General features: G+C 51.8%; 1 protein-coding gene across 3 annotated transcripts in view; it reads left to right on the top strand.

Moving 5' to 3' along the window:
- The window catches only part of CPNE5 (copine 5), a 90,371-nt gene that overhangs the window by 13,020 nt on the left and 59,247 nt on the right, over positions 1-18,104 (top strand). For all 3 annotated transcript variants that reach the window (XM_025418598.3, XM_049092547.1, XM_025418597.3), the window contains exons 2-3: positions 2,203-2,243; positions 3,026-3,072. In XM_025418598.3, the coding sequence (XP_025274383.3) occupies positions 2,203-2,243; positions 3,026-3,072 (88 nt within the window). The remainder of the gene's footprint in view (positions 1-2,202; positions 2,244-3,025; positions 3,073-18,104) is intronic.

The following is an 18,104-nucleotide window of genomic DNA, read 5'->3' as shown; positions in this document are numbered from 1 at the left end:
CAGCCCACTTTGGGGTGGGTGAGCATACATAAAAGTGGTATCTTACCTGTCCCCTCCCTGGGGGTTCCTGCCCCCTTCAGAGCCACCTTGCATGTCATTTCATCTGTTGCTCACTGCAATGGGCTGGGAGGTTTATCAGATGGTCTCCAAAGTGACAGCTGGCCTGGAGCAGGTCTGGTGTAGGAGTGTGGAGACCAGCAGAGGGGGTGTGGGTCTTGGGGCCATGGAGGACTAACTGGGGTGGCTGCCTTCTGGGAAGAGGGCCCTGAGTGAAGAGAGTGGAACGAGGGTGGGGACCTGGGGATCCCCTTCTTGGAGACATCTCTGGGAATCTTGGGGACCAGAGCTGGGGTGACTCGTGAACACAATCTGGCACCTCCCCGGCAGCAGGGGATGCCACGTGCCGGCACCCCCACCAGGTTGCTATGGATCTGACTACCTGTGTCAGCTGGACTTTGGCCCCCTCCTCAGGATGGTGAGCACTGACTGTAGGGTCAAATTGCCCCTACAGGCTGCACTCCTGATGGCTTTGGTGGCAGTGATCCAGGATAAGGCCTCCTTATAGATCTTCCTGGCTTTACCACTGCTTGTTCCATGCCACTCCCTGAGCTTCAGTCTCCCCCCTCCTCTGGGAGAAGATGGAACAGATGATCCAGAGGGTTCCATCCAGCTCTGACAGCTGGAGTTGGCTGTCAGGAAGCCACACAGACGAGTGTGGATCACCTCTCTGTTCTGGCTCTTGTGGAGTGGAGGGAGGTGGGAGGAGGGGGAAGACCCCTGGGGACATCTGGAAGGGTGGTGGGACAAGGCTGAGATGGCTGGCAAGGGCAGAGCTTCCTTTAGGGCAATGTAGGAAGGAGCCAGTAGCTCACACAGCTGGAGGGCTCACAGGAAGTCCTTCAGGGCTGGGGTGTTTGTGGTCCTTGCACGAGTCAACAAGGGTCTTTGATGAGCAGGTCTCTCACTGGGCCTCTGGGTCTCAGTCCTTCTAGAAGACTGCCTGGGAGCTGCCAGGGTTGGGGTTGGGAAAAGGGTTGAAGAACTGGATTTTTATCCCCCAAATCCTGCTCATCATTGGTTGAAGGCTGCCCTGAGGAGCATAAACATCCTGGTATTTGCAGCTGGCTTGCCAGAGAAAGCCCCCTGGAGAGAAGCAGGCACCGGAGGAAACCCTGGCTGCATAAGGGAACTAGAAGGGCTGACAAGAGAGGGTAGGGCATCAACAATCTTCAGGGCTGGCTCTGCTGTCTCCATTGTACAGATAAAGAAACAGGCTCGAAGTTGTGTCATTTTCCAGCTAGACACTGAGTTTCCAGTGGCTGTGTTGCTTCGTGACAGCAGCAGGTCACGTGGAATGGTGAACACCAGAGGCACAGGCCCTCCCCTTGTCTGATCCCTCTATGCCCCCCTTCCACATCTGTAAGATGGGGTGATGCCTGCCCAGTACTGACCTTGCGGGGCAGGGTGAGAATTGGGAGTTAATATTTGTAGAACACTTAGCTCAGTGCCTGACCCGTCCGTGGGGTTCAAGAGTGAATGGAAGCGGGGAGGAGCGGCTTGCCCCCTGTTCTAGACCTCTCCATCCTCAGACGTGTCCATTATCCTGCTACAGTGCCTTCCAGTCTGATGATCAGGGTCACGTGTTAGCTTCTGGCCTTGACCACAGAAGGACCCTGTAAAAAATGAGTGCATCCTGTGGGAGGTGTCACTGGTTAATCTCTCAGCATAGGTGAGCTGACCCAATAAACTGGCTATGACTCAGTTTCCCACTCAGAGAATGGGACCCTAGGTGGCTGAGTTTTGTTTGGTTGATTTTACTTTATTATTATTGTTATTTTTTCTTGAGAGGTAGAGATGTGATAAGAGGAGAATTTCTAGAACAGGCTAAGCCATTGGGCTGATGGAGATTTGACTCGAGAGTGAGCTCCTTCGGGCTGCTGGGTACCCAGGGCATGTTTGGCACTGGTAGGGGTGGGAGGTGGGTAGTCACACTCCTCTGGAAGCAGAGCCCAGGGGCCTCCAGGGCCCTCCCTGGGCTGGCTTTAATGAGCATTTAATAGATGTCTCCCCCAGGAGCCTCCTCTTCATGTTTTGCCTGCGGCAAGGCCTGAAGCAGTCTCCAGGTCTCACCTCAGGCTTGACTCCCTTGAGACCATCCTTTCCTCTGGCTGTGCTGACTCTTCCTCTCTCCCCCTCTTTCAGGAACCTTTTGGACAAAGACATGTTTTCCAAGTCCGATCCACGTAAGTCCTGCTCTGACACTAATAAGAACAACAGCAATGACGTTATGACCCACTGCAGTGACACACTTGAGCCCTTCCTGAGCGCCAACTATGTGCCAGGCCCCATTCCGGGTGCATTCAGGCTGTGACTGTTTTACTGATACTGTCTGGAGAAGGAGGGCTGGCGTGTCTGACCCTCCCCAGCCCCCAGGAACTTGTGAAGGACTCAACCCAACCAAGGGGGTTGGCAGGGTCAGGGTGTCTGGGGCCGGAAGTTCCTAATCCCAGGGAAACCAGTACATTTCAGAGCCAGCCCCAACTGGCTGTGGTCCTGGGGGGATGAGCACTGATTTTCAAGTCCAGGGATCTAGCCCTGAGCAATGCCATTCAACTCTATCACCTTAGGCAGGTCATTGGCCTCTTGACCTCAGTTGGCTTATCAGTGGAGTACAACTGATGCTAGTAATAGGCCTCATGAGACTGCCTTGGGCTCTAAAAGGATGACTGAATCAGGTGTCAGATGCTCTCTCCTGCCACATATCTGCAACTCAGTGCTCCACATGCCCTCTATCATGTTCTGGCCTAGATGCGAACAGCCCCTGACCCCCTCCACAAGGAGCCTCTCCCAGACATGCTTATGTTCTAGGCCCCCTTCTCCAAGCAGACCCTGCTCACTCCAGACCCAACAGTGCTACCAGGCCAAAGTCTCCTGAGGGGCCTCCCCATCCAGAGCCCTCCCCATCTGGGGCCCCCACTTTCCTTTTGGCCTGGGTCTTAACCCTGTCTTTCTCTTCTCTCCACAGTATGTGTCATGTATACTCAAGGGATGGAGAACAAGCAGTGGCGGGAGGTAGGTGGCCCCTCCCCCCCGAAACATCATCGACCCCTCACTATCTGTCTCTTTGTCTGACTCTGGAGACATCCCACCTGATATGTTTTGAAGTGTAGCATCTAAACCCCTAGGGAGGATAATAAGGAGTTTTGTCCCTGTTGTCGGAGGAAGAACCATAGTGAAGAGGAAAGTTCCTGCCCTCTAGAAGGCAGTCGGAGGGAGAGATATGCCCTGGTCTCAGGGAGCCTAAGTCTGAGGGGAGACACAGCCCTGCCCTCAGGGAGCCCCAGTCTGAGGGGAGACACAACCCCGGCCTCAGGGAGCCCCAGTCTGCACCTCAGGGAGCAGGAGACAAAGGGAGCCTAGACCCAACAAAAGGGATCTCCTTGTCTGGTGACCTAAGACATGGATATAGCAGCTAGCGCCATGTCTCCTCTAGAACAGCCTTCCCTTGTTTCTGACCAACCTGAGCAGTCAGCTAGGTGATTCCCTCCCCAGGAAACCTTCAGTGACTCCTCTCTGCTTTGGATCAAGTCCTAACTCTTTAGTCTGGCTTCCTAGCTCTGCCAAGAGCCTGGGGATACCCCCCCCACCCCCATGACGCGACAAGAATGAGAAAGCTTCGGTAACTTAGACTTTATTAACAAACCTCCTCTTCCTTGTTGGCAGATTGGTCTGAGCATCACCTGCCCTGCTCCCCACCTCTTGTCCCTAGATGTGGCAGGAGGAAGTGGCTGAAAGGGGTGAATTTTATCCATAAAATGTATGGGAAATATTTCCATAGGGGCTGGACTAAAGTTTACTTTTTCGCTCTCTCCAAGACTCTAAGCCAATTAAAGTGGGAATCAGATTGCTGGGGAAATGTTTAGCCTACTTAAGTGAACTAATTACTTTTGAGGCCTTTTGGCCAAGCTTCATAGACAGCACCAATGTGCTAATGTTGTGGTGATTCATTCAGGCAAGTCTGGAAGGGCCTCTTCAGAAGACACTGCTGGTCTCGCCATCAATGACCTTCAGTAATTGAGATTTGTCTCCATTTGGGTCAGGGGCCCCGACTTGCCACGTGGCATCATTACCACCCACGCCCTCAGGGTGGAGCAAGCAAAAGGCGGGAGGAGTTGGTGTCAGTTAACACTTGTGCTTCACTGCTGGCTCCAGCCCTTCTGGAAGTGGGATCTGGAGCAAGTTCCTTACCCTCTCTGTGCCTCAGTTTCTGCATATGTAATATGAGGCTAAGACCTCCCTGGTAGGCCCGTGGCGAAGGGAAAACAAGTGATGAGTGTAGGGTTGCTGGTGTGTAGTCATTGCTCGGTAAATACCATTGCATAGCATCATTTAGAATGTTCAGAGCCTCCCGGTCACTCCCCCATTGGTCAATATTGGCAAGAATAAGCATTGTGGTGTCCCATGCAACATCCCAGGTGCAGTGGGGAAAGAGGGAAGACAGCCAAAAGAACAGTTTCACCAAAAGCATGAGCTGGATTGGAGTTTGCCGTCTGGAAGGGGAGATTCACAATCCTAACAGGAAACGGGGAGCAGAAGAGTATCAGTGAGAATAAAATGGGAATTCAGAGGAGAGAAAGTTCCGGCCAGCATGCCATGTTTAGCCAAAGCACTTTGATAGCTCATTGGACTTTTAAAAATCAAACATGACGAGACACAAGGCAGCTGGCTACGGGGTGCATGAAGTGGAGCCGTGGAGAATGTGGGTCACAAGGAACTGCAGGGATCGTTGGGCCCCACCTCCCATTCTATAGAGAGAGGCCAGAACAGGGCTCAGGTGGTGGAAGCAGGGCCCTAGACCCCCGTGCAGTGAGGGCATCCAGTTGGAGGAGCTGGGTCTCAGTGAAGCTGGGGGCCATGGCACAAGGGCCCAGCCACACAGGTGGCGACAGAAGCGAAGGCATGGGGGAGGCCAAAATGAGCAAGTCAGTCCAGGTCCGGAGTAGCTGGGCAAAGTTATAATAATAAAGGGCTATTTATAAAGGAGTGCTCGGGGTTTAGATAAAACAATGAGGGGTATGAATCACCTGGCTGGCAGGAGTAGGAAGTCATTACTACTCCAGGCCTGAGGAGGCCAGGGAGGCAGGAGGTTCCCAGAACCCCAGCAGGACTTCCCAAGAGGAGCAGGGGCCCCAGGCGATGTCACTCTCTTTCCACCCTCTACTCTCCTGTCGGTGGCCCCCCCTGGTGTAACCCCACTGGAAGCCCTGGGGTGGAGGACTGTTGATGCAGTCTACATGGGGTTGCCTCCCCCGCACTGGGCAGGGTGGACTGGGGAATGGATCCAGAGGGGCAAAGAGAGACAGTCCAGGGTGGACAGTAGGCAATGAGTGAGGCAGGGCAAAATACAGCAAGAGGCCACTAAGGGAGCTCATGGCTGAGGACAGCTGGGGTCGTGTCCCTAGAGATGGAAGGGCCTGCCCTGTGGATAGTCAACACCACATGCAGCTTTCAGGGGTGACGGTGGTAGAGCTCAGCCGCATGGGTATCCCTAGGACACAGGCTTCGAGCTGTTTCTGGAGACGGGAAGACACCTTCCCTATTCCTTTGAGGCCTTATTTTTTTGCCTGATTTCTCTATGACCCACAGAGGACATTTAAAGAAAAATCCAGATCTGCCTCTGGAACTGCCTCTGGGATGGAAGAAGGCTTTTGCTCGTAAACAGGAATCAGTTCCCACCTGTTAGTTCATTGCCAAACATCTGTTAGCAGAACCTTGGCCGGGAGGGGATCATCCTGTTACTAGGAGGCGTGAAGTGCAGGCACAGCAGTTTCTCCAGGCAAGGGCCGGGTCCCGGGTTTGCACAAGGCTGTGGAGGGCCGAGAGCTGTTCTCTCAGCCCCTGGCTGCCGGGTTTCAGCTGATTTTAACTGTTTGGGTCATTTTAAATGCCTTCTGAGAAAGCTCTGTCTTCCAGCACCTAAATCTGTCAATGCATTTTATGAAAATTGACTCAAGATGTAATTTTAGCCTAGCAAATTGAGCACTATTTGCATCAAGGGTTGCCTGCCTTTCTGCATGTCCCAGGGAAGGCAGGATGGCCCGGTAGGCAGGGTCCCAGAAATATTCTCACCAGGAGCACCTCTCCATTCCCCATTTGCAAAGTGTGTGGGCGGGTAATCCCTGTTCCTCGCTTGCCAGGCAGATGTCCTGGCCCAGGGCCCCTTGGAAAGGAGGAGATGGGTGTTACGGAATTGTAGGGCGTCCGAGTGCTGGACCCACACCTCCTGCAGGGCATTGGCCCCCGCGACCACACCCACACAGCCCTGCCAGGGTGCTATTTTTGAGCAGCCTCAGTTCCTAGAACATTTAACACCAGCTGGGAATGCCAGTTCATCTCTAAATGTCAACAAGAACGTGTGGATACCTACTGTGTGCCAGGGTCCTCCCGCAAAAGGGGACCAGACACTGTTTACAACCAGAGGAACTCCCTCTGGCCTCAAGAAGGTAACGATAATGACAACAGCAGTGAGAATGCTAAAAGCAGGGGTGTCTGGCTTCGGCTCAGGTCATGATCGCAGGGTCCTGGGATGGAGGCCCTGGTCAAACCCTTGTTTGTTGGCCCTTCCTCAGCAGGAAGCCTGCTTCTTCCTCTCCTTCTGTCCCCTCATCCCCCATGTTCTCTCTATCAAATAAATAAATAAATAAATAAATAAATAAATAAATAAAATCTTAAAAATTAAAAAGGAATGCTAATAGCTGACACTTCTGAAACAGTGATGTGCCGAGCACGGTTCTAAGTATTTACATGTAGTAACTAATTTAATCCTCACAACCACTCCATGCAGAAGATATTATTATTATTATTGGCCCCGTTTCACAGAGGAGGAAATCGAAGTACAGAGAAGTCAAATGTGAAAGCCACATCTGGAACATGATGTCATAAGAACGATAGTTATATATAAAGGGCAAAATTCCACTCATCCCAAATTCGACCCTCCTTAGACACACAGGACAAGTTGATTTTCTCTTCCAAATACTCTTTTCCTCAATATCTGAGGACAGCTCACACTCCTGTTATTCCACTTTGGGGCAGATTTTTTTTTTTTTTTAAGGATTTTATTTATTTGACAGAGAGCCAGTGGGTGAGAGAGAGCATGAGCAGGGAGTGGGGGCAGAGGGAGAAGGAGAAATAGGTTCCCTCCTGAGCAGGGAACCTGACACCAGGCTCCACCCCAGGACCCTGGGATCAGGACCTGAACTGACTGAGCCACCCAGGTGCCCCTACTTTTGGGCAGATTGAGAACATGACCATTTCTATCAGTGCTTCCTCTATATCACGGTCTCTTGTCCCTTTACCAATCCGGTCACTCCCCGCTGGAACACCAGTCCACACAGAAGTGTTCGCCCCCCCAGAGTGAGTGTCCTGCACCGCCCACTTATTTGTCTACCATAGGTTGGCCCCCTCTGCACAGGGGCTTGAACCAGATGATCCTGCTCCTGCCTCGGGTCTCTGATTCTGTGTGTTTCTGAGGGTCGTATATCGGTTGTACTCTCTAGTATTCCCCTGGCCTTCCTGGCAAGCGTCTCTGACTTATTTCATCTTGAATGTGGGGCTTCTGGGTCTTTCTTGCACGAACTGCTATCCAAACAGGATTCCCGCAGCTCAGACTTTGCGATTGAATTTTTGGCCTTCAGTGGGAGATTTTACATTTATCTTTGTTATTTAGTAGATTTGTCATTTGGTAGATTGAGCCTGTTTGGCCGTGAAGATCATGTTGAATTATGATCGTGCATTTGGCATCTGAGTTCTGCCTCCTGGTCCTGCGTTAGCAACAGTCACTGTCTACAAGAATGATAAGGGGTTTGGAGCGCCTTGGGTGGCTCAGTAGGTTAAGCATCTGCCTTCCAGGCAGGTCGTGGTCCCAGGGTCCTGGGATTGAGGCCCGAATCTGGCTCCCTGCTCAGTGGGGAGCCTGCTTCTCCCTCTCCCTAATGCTACTCCCCCTGCTTGTGCTCTCTTTCTCTCTGCCAAATAAATAAATAAAATCTTTTTTTTAAAAAAAGAGAGGTTGAACAGGATGGAGTGTTATGGTCCCGCACTGGAGATCTTTTCCCAGGTTGACCTAATTTCTCTAGTTGGTCTTTGAGGTATGCCATTCAGCCACCAAGGAGCTACATAATCTGGTTATAATCCATCCCATGTTTCTTGATCTGTTCTCCAAGTGCTTCATGAATAACCATCCTTTGCCTTGTCACATGAAGCCCTGAACTTGACATCTAGCCCTGCATTCCCGACCAGCTCTGAGATTTACTGACAATGGGACGTGGGCAAAGTCTTCTCTGAGTCTTAATTTACTCATCAATAAAATGGAGCTAGGAGTCCTTCTTAGGAGGACCAGCTAAGATAACACTGGTGGAAATGCCTGGAAATACCACTGCGATGTGCTCTTGCCCAGCTTGAGTACCCGGGTGCTCTGTCACAGTGGGAGCAGCCATACTTGGACCAAACCAAACCTGAGTTCCATTCTCTGCTTAGGACTCCAGGGTCCAATTGGCTCTAAGGAATGAGGGCTTCCAGGAGAAAGGCTTAAAGGGAAACATCTCAGCCTTGTGTGGAAGGGTCCTTCATCAGGAGGGGCTCTTCTAGGAAAATACTGGACCCAGAGGTGCCTTTATCATCATGCTGTGCCCAAACAGCATTGCAGTGTAGCACACTGGCACAGCGTGGGACCCCTACTCCCTGCCCCTCTGGTGACTCTGTTCCACCCTGCTGTTTGTCCTGGGGTATCTCCTCAGCATGCCCCCAAAACCCTGCTTCTCTGAGTGGTGGCCTATCTGGCTCCTGCCCCCTTCCAAACCCTGATCATCCTCCCTGGCTCTGACCTTGAAGTTCACCCCCATGCTCACCCCCAGCAGCCAGTGTTTTTTTTCTTCCCTTTAGCTCCTCCTGACCAGAAAAGGGCCTTTTCCTGGTTCCAGTGGCTCTCAAAATCACACCTCAGGAATTCACCTGTTTCCTGAGCCTCTGAGAGAAACCATCAACTTCTTAGCCTGGTCTTCGAGCCTCTCCCACTTGGACTGCCCTAAAATTGGATCTGAGGGAGGAACTGGCCCTGAGTGAGCCCCTGCAGGTGCTCTGGGGCTCATCCCTAATGTTGCAGCCACCTGTGAAGAAAGATGAAGTGGTTTGTCCAAGGCCTCACTGTTAGTTGACAAAGGATTGGCATTCAAATCTGTTAGGAAGCCACCTAACCCTGGATGGCTGTCCAGAGCTGTCAGGCCTTTGGGGCAGATGCCAGCAGCCTCCTACAGAAGTGGGTGTGGGCACAGCTCTGCTTCCACTGAACCTCGACACCAGAGCCTATGTGACCAGGAAAGCAGGACTTGGGCCAATTTCTGCCACACGCATCAGCACGCTAAGCTGAACCATATGGATTTGCAGTTTGCAAATTTGAAAAAAGTAGCCATTTAACATAGTCTAATGGTTAGGTTAGACTCTAATCTCATATTAGCTGTTGTCCCTAGTTACCTGCTTGTCCTTACCAGTTCAGTGAGGTCCCAGGGTCTTGCCTAAAGCTCCCTGGAAGTAGGCCGCAACAGATGATGTTCCAGCACACATGAGAATAGCGCAGCCTCCGCTGGCAGGAGAGCCCAGGGGTATCAGAAACCCAGGCCCCCTCCCAAGGCATGAGGTCTCTGCAGGTTCTCACTCCCTGCTCGAGCAAGTGCTTGAGCGCTTGTGTGGCCCTGCCAGCCATACGCGTGTCTCTCCACACCTTCCTGTTGGCTGTGAAAATCATTGCCAACCTCCCTCTGTTAAAAGGGTTCTCCAGTGCCTGCAAGATAATGTATCTGAGGTAGCGTCTCCTAGTTAGGGTTTTTCTTTTTTTTTTTTTTTTTTTTTTTTATTTATGATAGTCACACAGTGAGAGAGAGAGAGGCAGAGACACAGGCAGAGGGAGAAGCAGGCTCCATGCACCGGGAGCCCGATGTGGGATTCGATCCTGGGTCTCCAGGATCGCGCCCTGGGCCAAAGGCAGGCGCCAAACTGCTGCGCCACCCAGGGATCCCCTAGTTAGGGTTTTTCAAATGTAACGTCCACCCCTAGGGTGGATGAAACTCACTTACAAAACAATTTTAAAGATCTTATTTATTTATATTATTTATATTTATATTTTTATTTATTTATTTGACAGAGAGAGAAAGAGTGCAAGCAAGAGAGCACAAGCAGGGGGCATGGCGGGCAAAAGGAGAGGGAGAAGCAGGCTCCCCCACTGAAGAGAGAGCCTGACACAGGGCTCAATCCCAGGGCCCTGGGATCAGGACCTGAGCCAGAGGCAGATGCTTAACCAACTGAGTCACCCAGGAGCCAGTGGATCATTATTATTGCTAAACCTCGAAGCAGGAGACAAGCCTCTCTAGGAGATAGACACCAAGGCAAGCATGGGGTTGGCTTTTTAGACTGTTTTTTGCAGAGAAGAGTCCACCTCTTCAAGGCTTTCCCAAAGACCTTTGTCTCACTTGAGTCTCAGGGCCCGTGGACAGCCTCTGGTGGCCTTTGCTTTTGTCATGCAGCCGAATTTTCAGGGCCCTCACTTGCCATCAGCAGGAGCAGGCAGTCTGGGACGGACACCTGCCTTTGGGGATCAGGTAGGTCATGGGTGCCTGCTCACAGTCTTAGGGTTAGGGCTTTATCTTTTTTTTAAGATTTTGTTTATTTATCCATGAGAGACACAGAGAGAGAGTGAGAGAGAGAGAGAGAGAGAAAGAGGCAGAGACACAGGCAGAAGGAGAAGCAGGCTCCATGCAGAAAGCCCGATGTGGGACTCAATCCCAGGTCTCCAGGATCAGGCCCTGAGCTGAAGGCAGACGCTCAACCACTGAGCCACCCAGGTGTCCCTGGATTAGGGCTTTAGAACCTGCTTTGGTACCTCTGACAGTGAGGTACTGTCAGAGTCCCCTGAAATTCTGACTCTGTCCCTTCCCTTCAACTCTCTGAGCTTTAGTTTTTTCCCTCAGTGGATGGGATCCTGATGTCTGCTCACTGGGCTGTGGTGGGGACTTTATGACAGAGTTGCTCAGCACAGTGCCTGGCTGTGCTCAACACTTGTCGATATTATTATGCAGTCGTGTCAGATGAAGCTGTGAAGAGGCTCTGTCCCTGCCCTACTGTTCCCTCAGGAGGAGGCTGCATGGCATTCCTGTTGCAGGTGTGGCTCCTCGTTAGCCGTTAGCCACACCTCATTACCCCCATTGGCCCTCAGCACACCCCAGATGAGGAAGCAGAGGCACAGAGAGGTCCCTGCTTCCCCCAGAGCCTCAGCTAGAGAGTGTGGAGCTGGGGCATGATATGGTCTCCTGAGTCCTCCCATCTGGCCAGGCTGCTAGCTCCAGGGTTTGATGTGGTGTCAAGGGCCAACTGTGAACTTGTGTGTGGCTTCTGCCTCCCCTTCCCCCACTCAGCCAGAGACGTTTTGTTAGTCCTGTGTCATACATTCGGCAGGAGCCTGAGATATCTCTGAAGAGAGGAGTTTGCTTTTCTGCGAAAAGCCAAGGTTCTGGTCTAGGTCGTTTGGCGGCTCATATGTACATCTCTTTACTCTTCAGTGTTAGAGTCCAGGTGCACTTCACGGTTGTGGCTGAGCTGTGGAAAGCATGGGCTCCAGAGTCAAGGTGACTGGGTCCTAACCTGGGCCACCACCTTCCCAGCTGGAGCTCTTGGGCAAGCGCCGTGGCTCCCAGGCCCGCTGTGAGGGGTGAAGGCGCTAATTCAGGGAAAGCGCTTGGCAAGAGAAAATAAAATGCTCAACAGTGACTCCTTGGAAGAAGCCCCAAAGTGAGAAACCAGAGCTTCACCTGGAGGAAACCACCGTGGGTGGTGTTACTTCAGACACCCTGATGCCACTTGGCAGGAGCTTTGGGCATTTTGGGGTGCTCTGGAGAACAGGTGCCTGTAGGGCAGGACTTGCTCAGGGCCCTCCCCACGCAGGCTGCGCCAGACCCAAGGCTCAGCCTCCTGGCAAGATCAGGGCATGTCTGGTGCAGAGTGTTTGGCCAGGGACTTGGCAGCGAGGCTTATTGGTAAAACGTCCATTCCCCCAGGAGCTGGGACTTTTTAACAGATTATCTGCAACAATGGCTAATTGGGAACCAAGCCTTTTGTCAGGAAGTCTTTCATTATAAACTTGGCCCTTGCTGCTGCTGTCTGGGGCCAGGGAGGGAAAATTCTCCATCCAGGCCTGAGCAGGGGGGAAGGCCTTCAGAGCCTCCAGTCTCCTCACTCACCTCTGCCCTTCCTCACCTAGAGACCTTAACACAACAAGAAATGGTCTGGAAAGTACCAGGCCACAGAAGTCATGGTTCACCTTGCTGGGCTTAGTCCCTTCCTCTCTCTGGGCCTGGCTTTCCTCACTCTCTGAGGAGGAGAGGGTGGCAGCAGAATCCTGGACCCCTCCAGTGAGGGAAGCGCAGAGAACTTCCCAGACCAAGACAGTGCGGCTCTGGTACGGAACCAGGTCCTCTGTGCTCCCCCTCGAAACCTAGGCCCTAGTGCCCAGACCTCGGGCCATTCTCCAGCCTCGGGCACCTGCTGGACCCCTGTTCCCGCACCAAGCACACCGCCTTTTCCAATTTCTATTTGAGTCAGATAGCTTTCTGGCCTCCTCTAATTTTAATCCTGGTGAACATGATTCATGAGGGGCCAGGGCTGGGCTTTGCAGCAGGGCTTTTAGAATCACCAATTAAGGAGCCTTCAATTATATATGAAAATTATAGGGGAGCTTGGGCTGGGGAAGGGGGGCAGCTTCGACGTGGAGAGCAGTCTGTCAGCTCCGGCCTCCTTCTGTCCCAGGCAGCACAGCCACTGGGGGTTTGCAGCTGGAGGGAGGTCTCTGGAGCTTCATCCAGCTGTAATTTGTAAAAAGGCCAGAGCTACTTAAATCTGGGGCCGTGAACATTGTTCAGGCTTGCAGAGCCACCCACTCATTATTGAGGCAGGGGACTGTGGTGAACACCATTGGACGCGGTGGCTCCGTCACTCCTGGAAGCCCTGGTCCTCCCTCCCCACTGCTGGGTGCCTCCGGGAGGTCCTTCTGGCCTCCCGAAGCTCCATTCTCTCATCCCATAAAATGGGAGAACAATAATAACGTCTCCAGGGGTCATTGAGGGCATTAAATGAGATCATGGATGTCGAAGTGTTTTGAAGATGGGAGTCACTATACTAAGCAGAAGGAGAAAGAGAATTTGATGGAAGGAAGACCTGAGAGAAACCTGACAGAGGGGGTGACAGGCTTTTAGGAGAACAAGGGTGCTGCTCAGGGCTAGGGCTGACCTGGCCTGGGTTCCCATCACAGCCCTTTTCCTAATGAGCTGTGTGACCGGTGTCACAGCATGAACCCTTCTTCTCTAACTCTCTTTTCTCATTGGTTGAGAGGATTTTGTTCTTTCCAGCTCCAGAATCTTTAGGTTCTAGGTCAAGTTGTTAATCAACAAATGTTTATGGAAATCACAGGAGGGGCCAGGAGGGTATGCGTGCGTGTGTGTGTGTGTGTGTGTGTGTGTGTGTGGCGGGGGGGGGGGGCTCTGTAGGGATTGGAAGTGTTGATGGGGGGCACCTGGGTGGCTCAGTGGTTGAGTGTCTGCCTTTGGCTCAGGTCATGATCCCAGGGTCTCAGGATCAAGTCCCATGTCAGGCTCCCTGCATGGGGCTTGCTTCTACCTCTGCCTGTGTCTCTGCTTCTCTCTCTCTCTGTCTCTCTCTCTCTCTCTGTCTCTCATGAATAAATAAATAAAATGTTTAAAAATAAAAAGGAAATGTTGGTGGGGGGTGAGCAGAGGAATAGGTCAGGCTCACTCTTCTGTGCCATGTGACCTGGGGCTACCCCGACCCTCAGGAAGAGCCAGCAAGGTGGAAGAGAGAGCAAGCATTGAAGAAGTTCAGAGGTTTGGCTGTATGTAGGAAAACAGGAATAAGGACTGGATAGGATATAGTCCAAGCTTCACTCACAATATTAATCTCTTATTGGCTGGTGACTACATCAACCCATACTGATTTGGAACCAGGCCAGGTAGCCTGGGTTCGAATCCTGTTTCTCCCGCCCTCCCCAGCTGTATGACCTCAGGCAAGTCACTGCCTCTCTCCGAGCCTTATCCTAGTTAATTTATCTGTAAAATGGGGGTAACCGTAGGTGCTTCGTAAAGTTGTTATGAAGATTAAATGAGACAAAATGTGCCCCTTTAGGGCTATGTGAGGGTTATTCTCAGCTCTGCAGCAAACATTCCAGGTCACACTTCATGCACATTCCCTTCTGTCCTTCCCCTGGAGAAACAATGATTTGCTTTGTCTTAGCAGTGGGGAAATGCATCCCTGAGGGGCTAATCTAGGTGGCCTCCACTAAATAAATAATAGCAACAGAACTCTGGCTGGTAGGGGTCCTAGCTACCCCTCTCTACACCACCCTGGCTCTGGGCATGGCCATGGGCATTTGCGGGGAGTTGCAGATGGGTTGTGAGGAAGGAGGGAACCAGACTTTAGAAATCTAGAAGGAACAGAGAAAGCCTCTTTCCAGGCTGCCCTGCTTTGCACCTTCTCATGAGTAATCTGTGTGTCTGAGCCGGGTCCTCCCCTCCCCACCCTCACTAAGCAGCCTTCTTGCCCGAAGGGTCCTTCTGCTTTACCTCTCCTGCTAGTGGCAGGAGATTGAATTTTCTTCTCCAGGTCTGGGTCTCTAAGCAAACTTTACACATTCTACTGCTTTTTTAAATGTTTATTTTTAAACATTTTATTTATTTATTCATGAGAGAGAGAGAGAGAGAGAGAGGCAGAGACACAGGCAGAGGGAGAAGCAGGCCCCCTCCATGGAGCCCAATGTGCGACCCCCCCAGGACCCTGGGATCACATCCTGAGCCAAAGGCAGATGCTCAACCACTGAGCCACCCAGGTGTCCCAAGCTTTTTTTCTCTCTCTAACAAAGGCCTTAGGCATTATTGGACCCAACTTTGTGGAATGCCCACCAGGAGTGCAGAGCCTAGATCTTAAAGGAGTAGCTGCTTGTGTAAGAGCAAAGGGACAGTCCTGCATTTCCCCCTCCGTCTTGCCTGTGTGTGGATGTCTGGAGAAAAGCCACTTGGAGCTGGGGCCTCTTGGGCATGGAAGGTGAGCAGGAAGTGTTAGCAGTTACAGGCTGGGAGCATCTTAGACATAAGGCTGAGGTCAGAGACCTAGGAGAGCCACACTTCCTGGACGGACTGGGCCAGGGTTCAGGATTTGGGAAGGACCAGAGTATAGAATCACTAATTTACAGAGTTTTTTTTTTTTTTTTTTTATGTCCCAGGCTGCCTTCTAAGCACATTCCATAAATCAAATCATATAAGCCTCCCATAACCCGACAAAGTGTGTATAAATAAATTGGCGATCCTATTTTACAGAAGAGCAAACCGAAACATGGGGTGGGGGGGCAGTAAAAGGGATTTCTCCTAGGTCATACAGCCAATGGACTAACAAAGCTAGATTTGAACCCAGGAAGCCTGACCCCAGACTCTGTTCTATTCACTTCACTATTCACTGCTTCTCTGTACTTTTTTATGTGGAAAACCATAAAGATCTGTCTTTATTTATTTTTTTTTTAAAGATTTTATTTATTCATGATAGTTACACAGAGAGAGACAGAGAGGCAGAGACACAGGCAGAGGGAGAAGCAGGCTCCATGCAGGGAGCCCGACGTGGGATTCGATCCCGGGTCTCCAGGATCGCGCCCCAGGCCAAAGGCAGGCGCCAAACCGCTGCGCCACCCAGGGATCCCAAAGATCTGTCTTTAAAGGTAGAATCGGTGGTTCTTTAATTTTTTGGAAGGCATGCTTTCCCTTTGAGAAACTGATGAAAACCATAGCTCCTCCACCCAGAAAATGCAGACATGTACAGACAGACATTTGCATTCAATTTCAGGGTGCCACACACCCACTTAGAGCTGATTGAAAGCCTCGGACTCTGACTCTAATCTGGTAGGTGTTCTCCACTAACTGGGCCTCATGCTGGCAGCTGTTTGATGGGGCCGGGATGGCCGCTCTACAAAGTGGAGGAGGCTGGGGTGGGACCCCTGGTCCCTGGGAGTTTCCACGGGGCCCTTAGGTGGGACATCTGTGCTGAGACCCCGCATCCTAGAAGGCAGTCACAGGACATTGCATATCTTGGCTGCATGAGCAGGGGTCACTGGTGTTAGGAACGTGACACGGTGTTCCAGCGGAAGGAGTGGGGTGGGGACTGTTCTTGGTTTTATGTTCACTTGAGTTGGCAACTGTATGTGTATGAACATGTTTGCAAGAGAGAAAATAGATCAGTCATGGCCCCAGCAGGAGAGAGAGTTTACTTGGTTTAACTGAAGAGTTTCAAGGGAGTTCTTTCAAAAGTGTGGGTGAGGTTGAGGAAATCCACAGGCAAAAGTGGAGCACCAGGGCCCAGCAACAGCAGGGAGCTGCTCTCATGGGTGGTGGGAGGTGACAGTGCTACCGTCTGTGAGTGAGAGCCAGAGCATGGTCCTGGGAGAGGCAGCCCCTGCCTGAGCCATGGTGCCAAGGCTGGGCCAGCGTGGGAAGAAATACCCCAACCTCTCTCTCCACCCATCTTCCATCTGCTCGTGCCTCCCATTGGCCAACCCAACTGGAGGCCACAGGGAAGGGAACCAGGGTGATGGTGTTCAAAGGGAGAACGGGTCCCCCGGAGTGTACAGCAGCACAGAGAAGGAGCTGGGTGGGGTGGGGGCAGCAGCAGGAGACTCTCTGGCACAGAGAATTAGCCTCCGAATGGGTACAGGCCTAATTGCCAGCCCGTTACCCCGCTGCAGGTCAGGAGGCCCATGTCTTGGCAGAGGACGCCCCTCCTCTCCGGGCCTCACAGCTGGATGTAGAATGGGAAGACCTTACCTGCCTAACCTGGGTTCTCAATCCCAGCCCAGCAACGGCCCTTGTCTCAGGGCAGTTTGGCAGGACATTGCCCAGCCGCTCCCATAAATCTCAGCATTCTATGTGTAGCAGAGCCCCTGGGAGCCATTTAATTTTGTCCTCAAAGAAGTTTCAAGTCTGCTTTCCCTTTGAGGGTCTCACTGGAACTGATGATATGTAATTAATGCCGCTTAATTGATATTCTTGGGGTTTAGTCATGGAGGTTTTAGGAGCCCTCGGGAGCATCTTTTGTGGCATGTCAGGAGCTTTTCCCACTGGTTTTTGTTGCCAGGGACGAGACGTGAGCTTTTGAGAGGGTGAATACCTAATTTCCAGGCTCATTTGTACTTTTTCTTTCTCTCTCCCCTACTGAGAAGCTGTGCCAGGCCTTGAGGTCAGGGAGGCCCCCCTTACCTTTCTGAGTACTCAGCCCCTTCCCCAATTTCACCTCATGCCGTAGCTAGTCTATGCTGGCCCCTCTAAGCCCCCCTGAGGCTGTCTGTATCAGGATTGCTTGGTAAAACAAAGATTTCGGGGTTTCTCTTCACCTTTGGTAATCAGAGAATTCCTGTGCCCACTGGTGTTGGGTGGCCTGTAGCCCCAGACCGTGAGCAACGTGAGGCACCCCCTGCCATGCTCAGAGCCTGGAGTGTGGACAGAGGGGTTCAGAATGGACCGGAGGGAGGGACAGGCACTTTTGGGGAGCTGGAAGAGGGTTCGGGGCTGGTTCAGCTCCGATTATGGGTGGCAAAGGGTTAACCCGCTCTCCCCTGCTTCGCTCCAAGCAGGATTTGCCATACAGCATTCAGGCTGTATGCTTTCCTGCACTTCCCACTGCTCTGCACTAATACCTCATCTGTCCAAGTCCCTTCAGGCTTGGAAACTGTAATTCTATGTGGAACGAAATGCAGCCAAATTGTTTTTTTTTTTTTTAAACATCAGTAAGGTTGTTTCCTGTGGTCATTAATAGGAGTATAAATTGGGCCTGACAAAGACCTGGTGGCTTCTTGAGTTTTCAAAATCCAAGATTTTTTTTTCGCCTTTGTTATCAGCCCAAGTAATGAAGGCTAGAAAACATCTCTAGTAAGTCCCTCGGTTGTAGATTTCACAGTTGCTCGTGCCAGGCGTGTGGTAATTACCCCTGCGTGCTGGAAATTCATCACTGCCCAG

The sequence above is a fragment of the Canis lupus genome, chromosome 12 (genome assembly GCF_003254725.2).
Source record: "Canis lupus dingo isolate Sandy chromosome 12, ASM325472v2, whole genome shotgun sequence".
NCBI lineage: Eukaryota > Metazoa > Chordata > Mammalia > Carnivora > Canidae > Canis > Canis lupus.
This window is presented reverse-complemented; position numbering and strand designations above follow the sequence as displayed.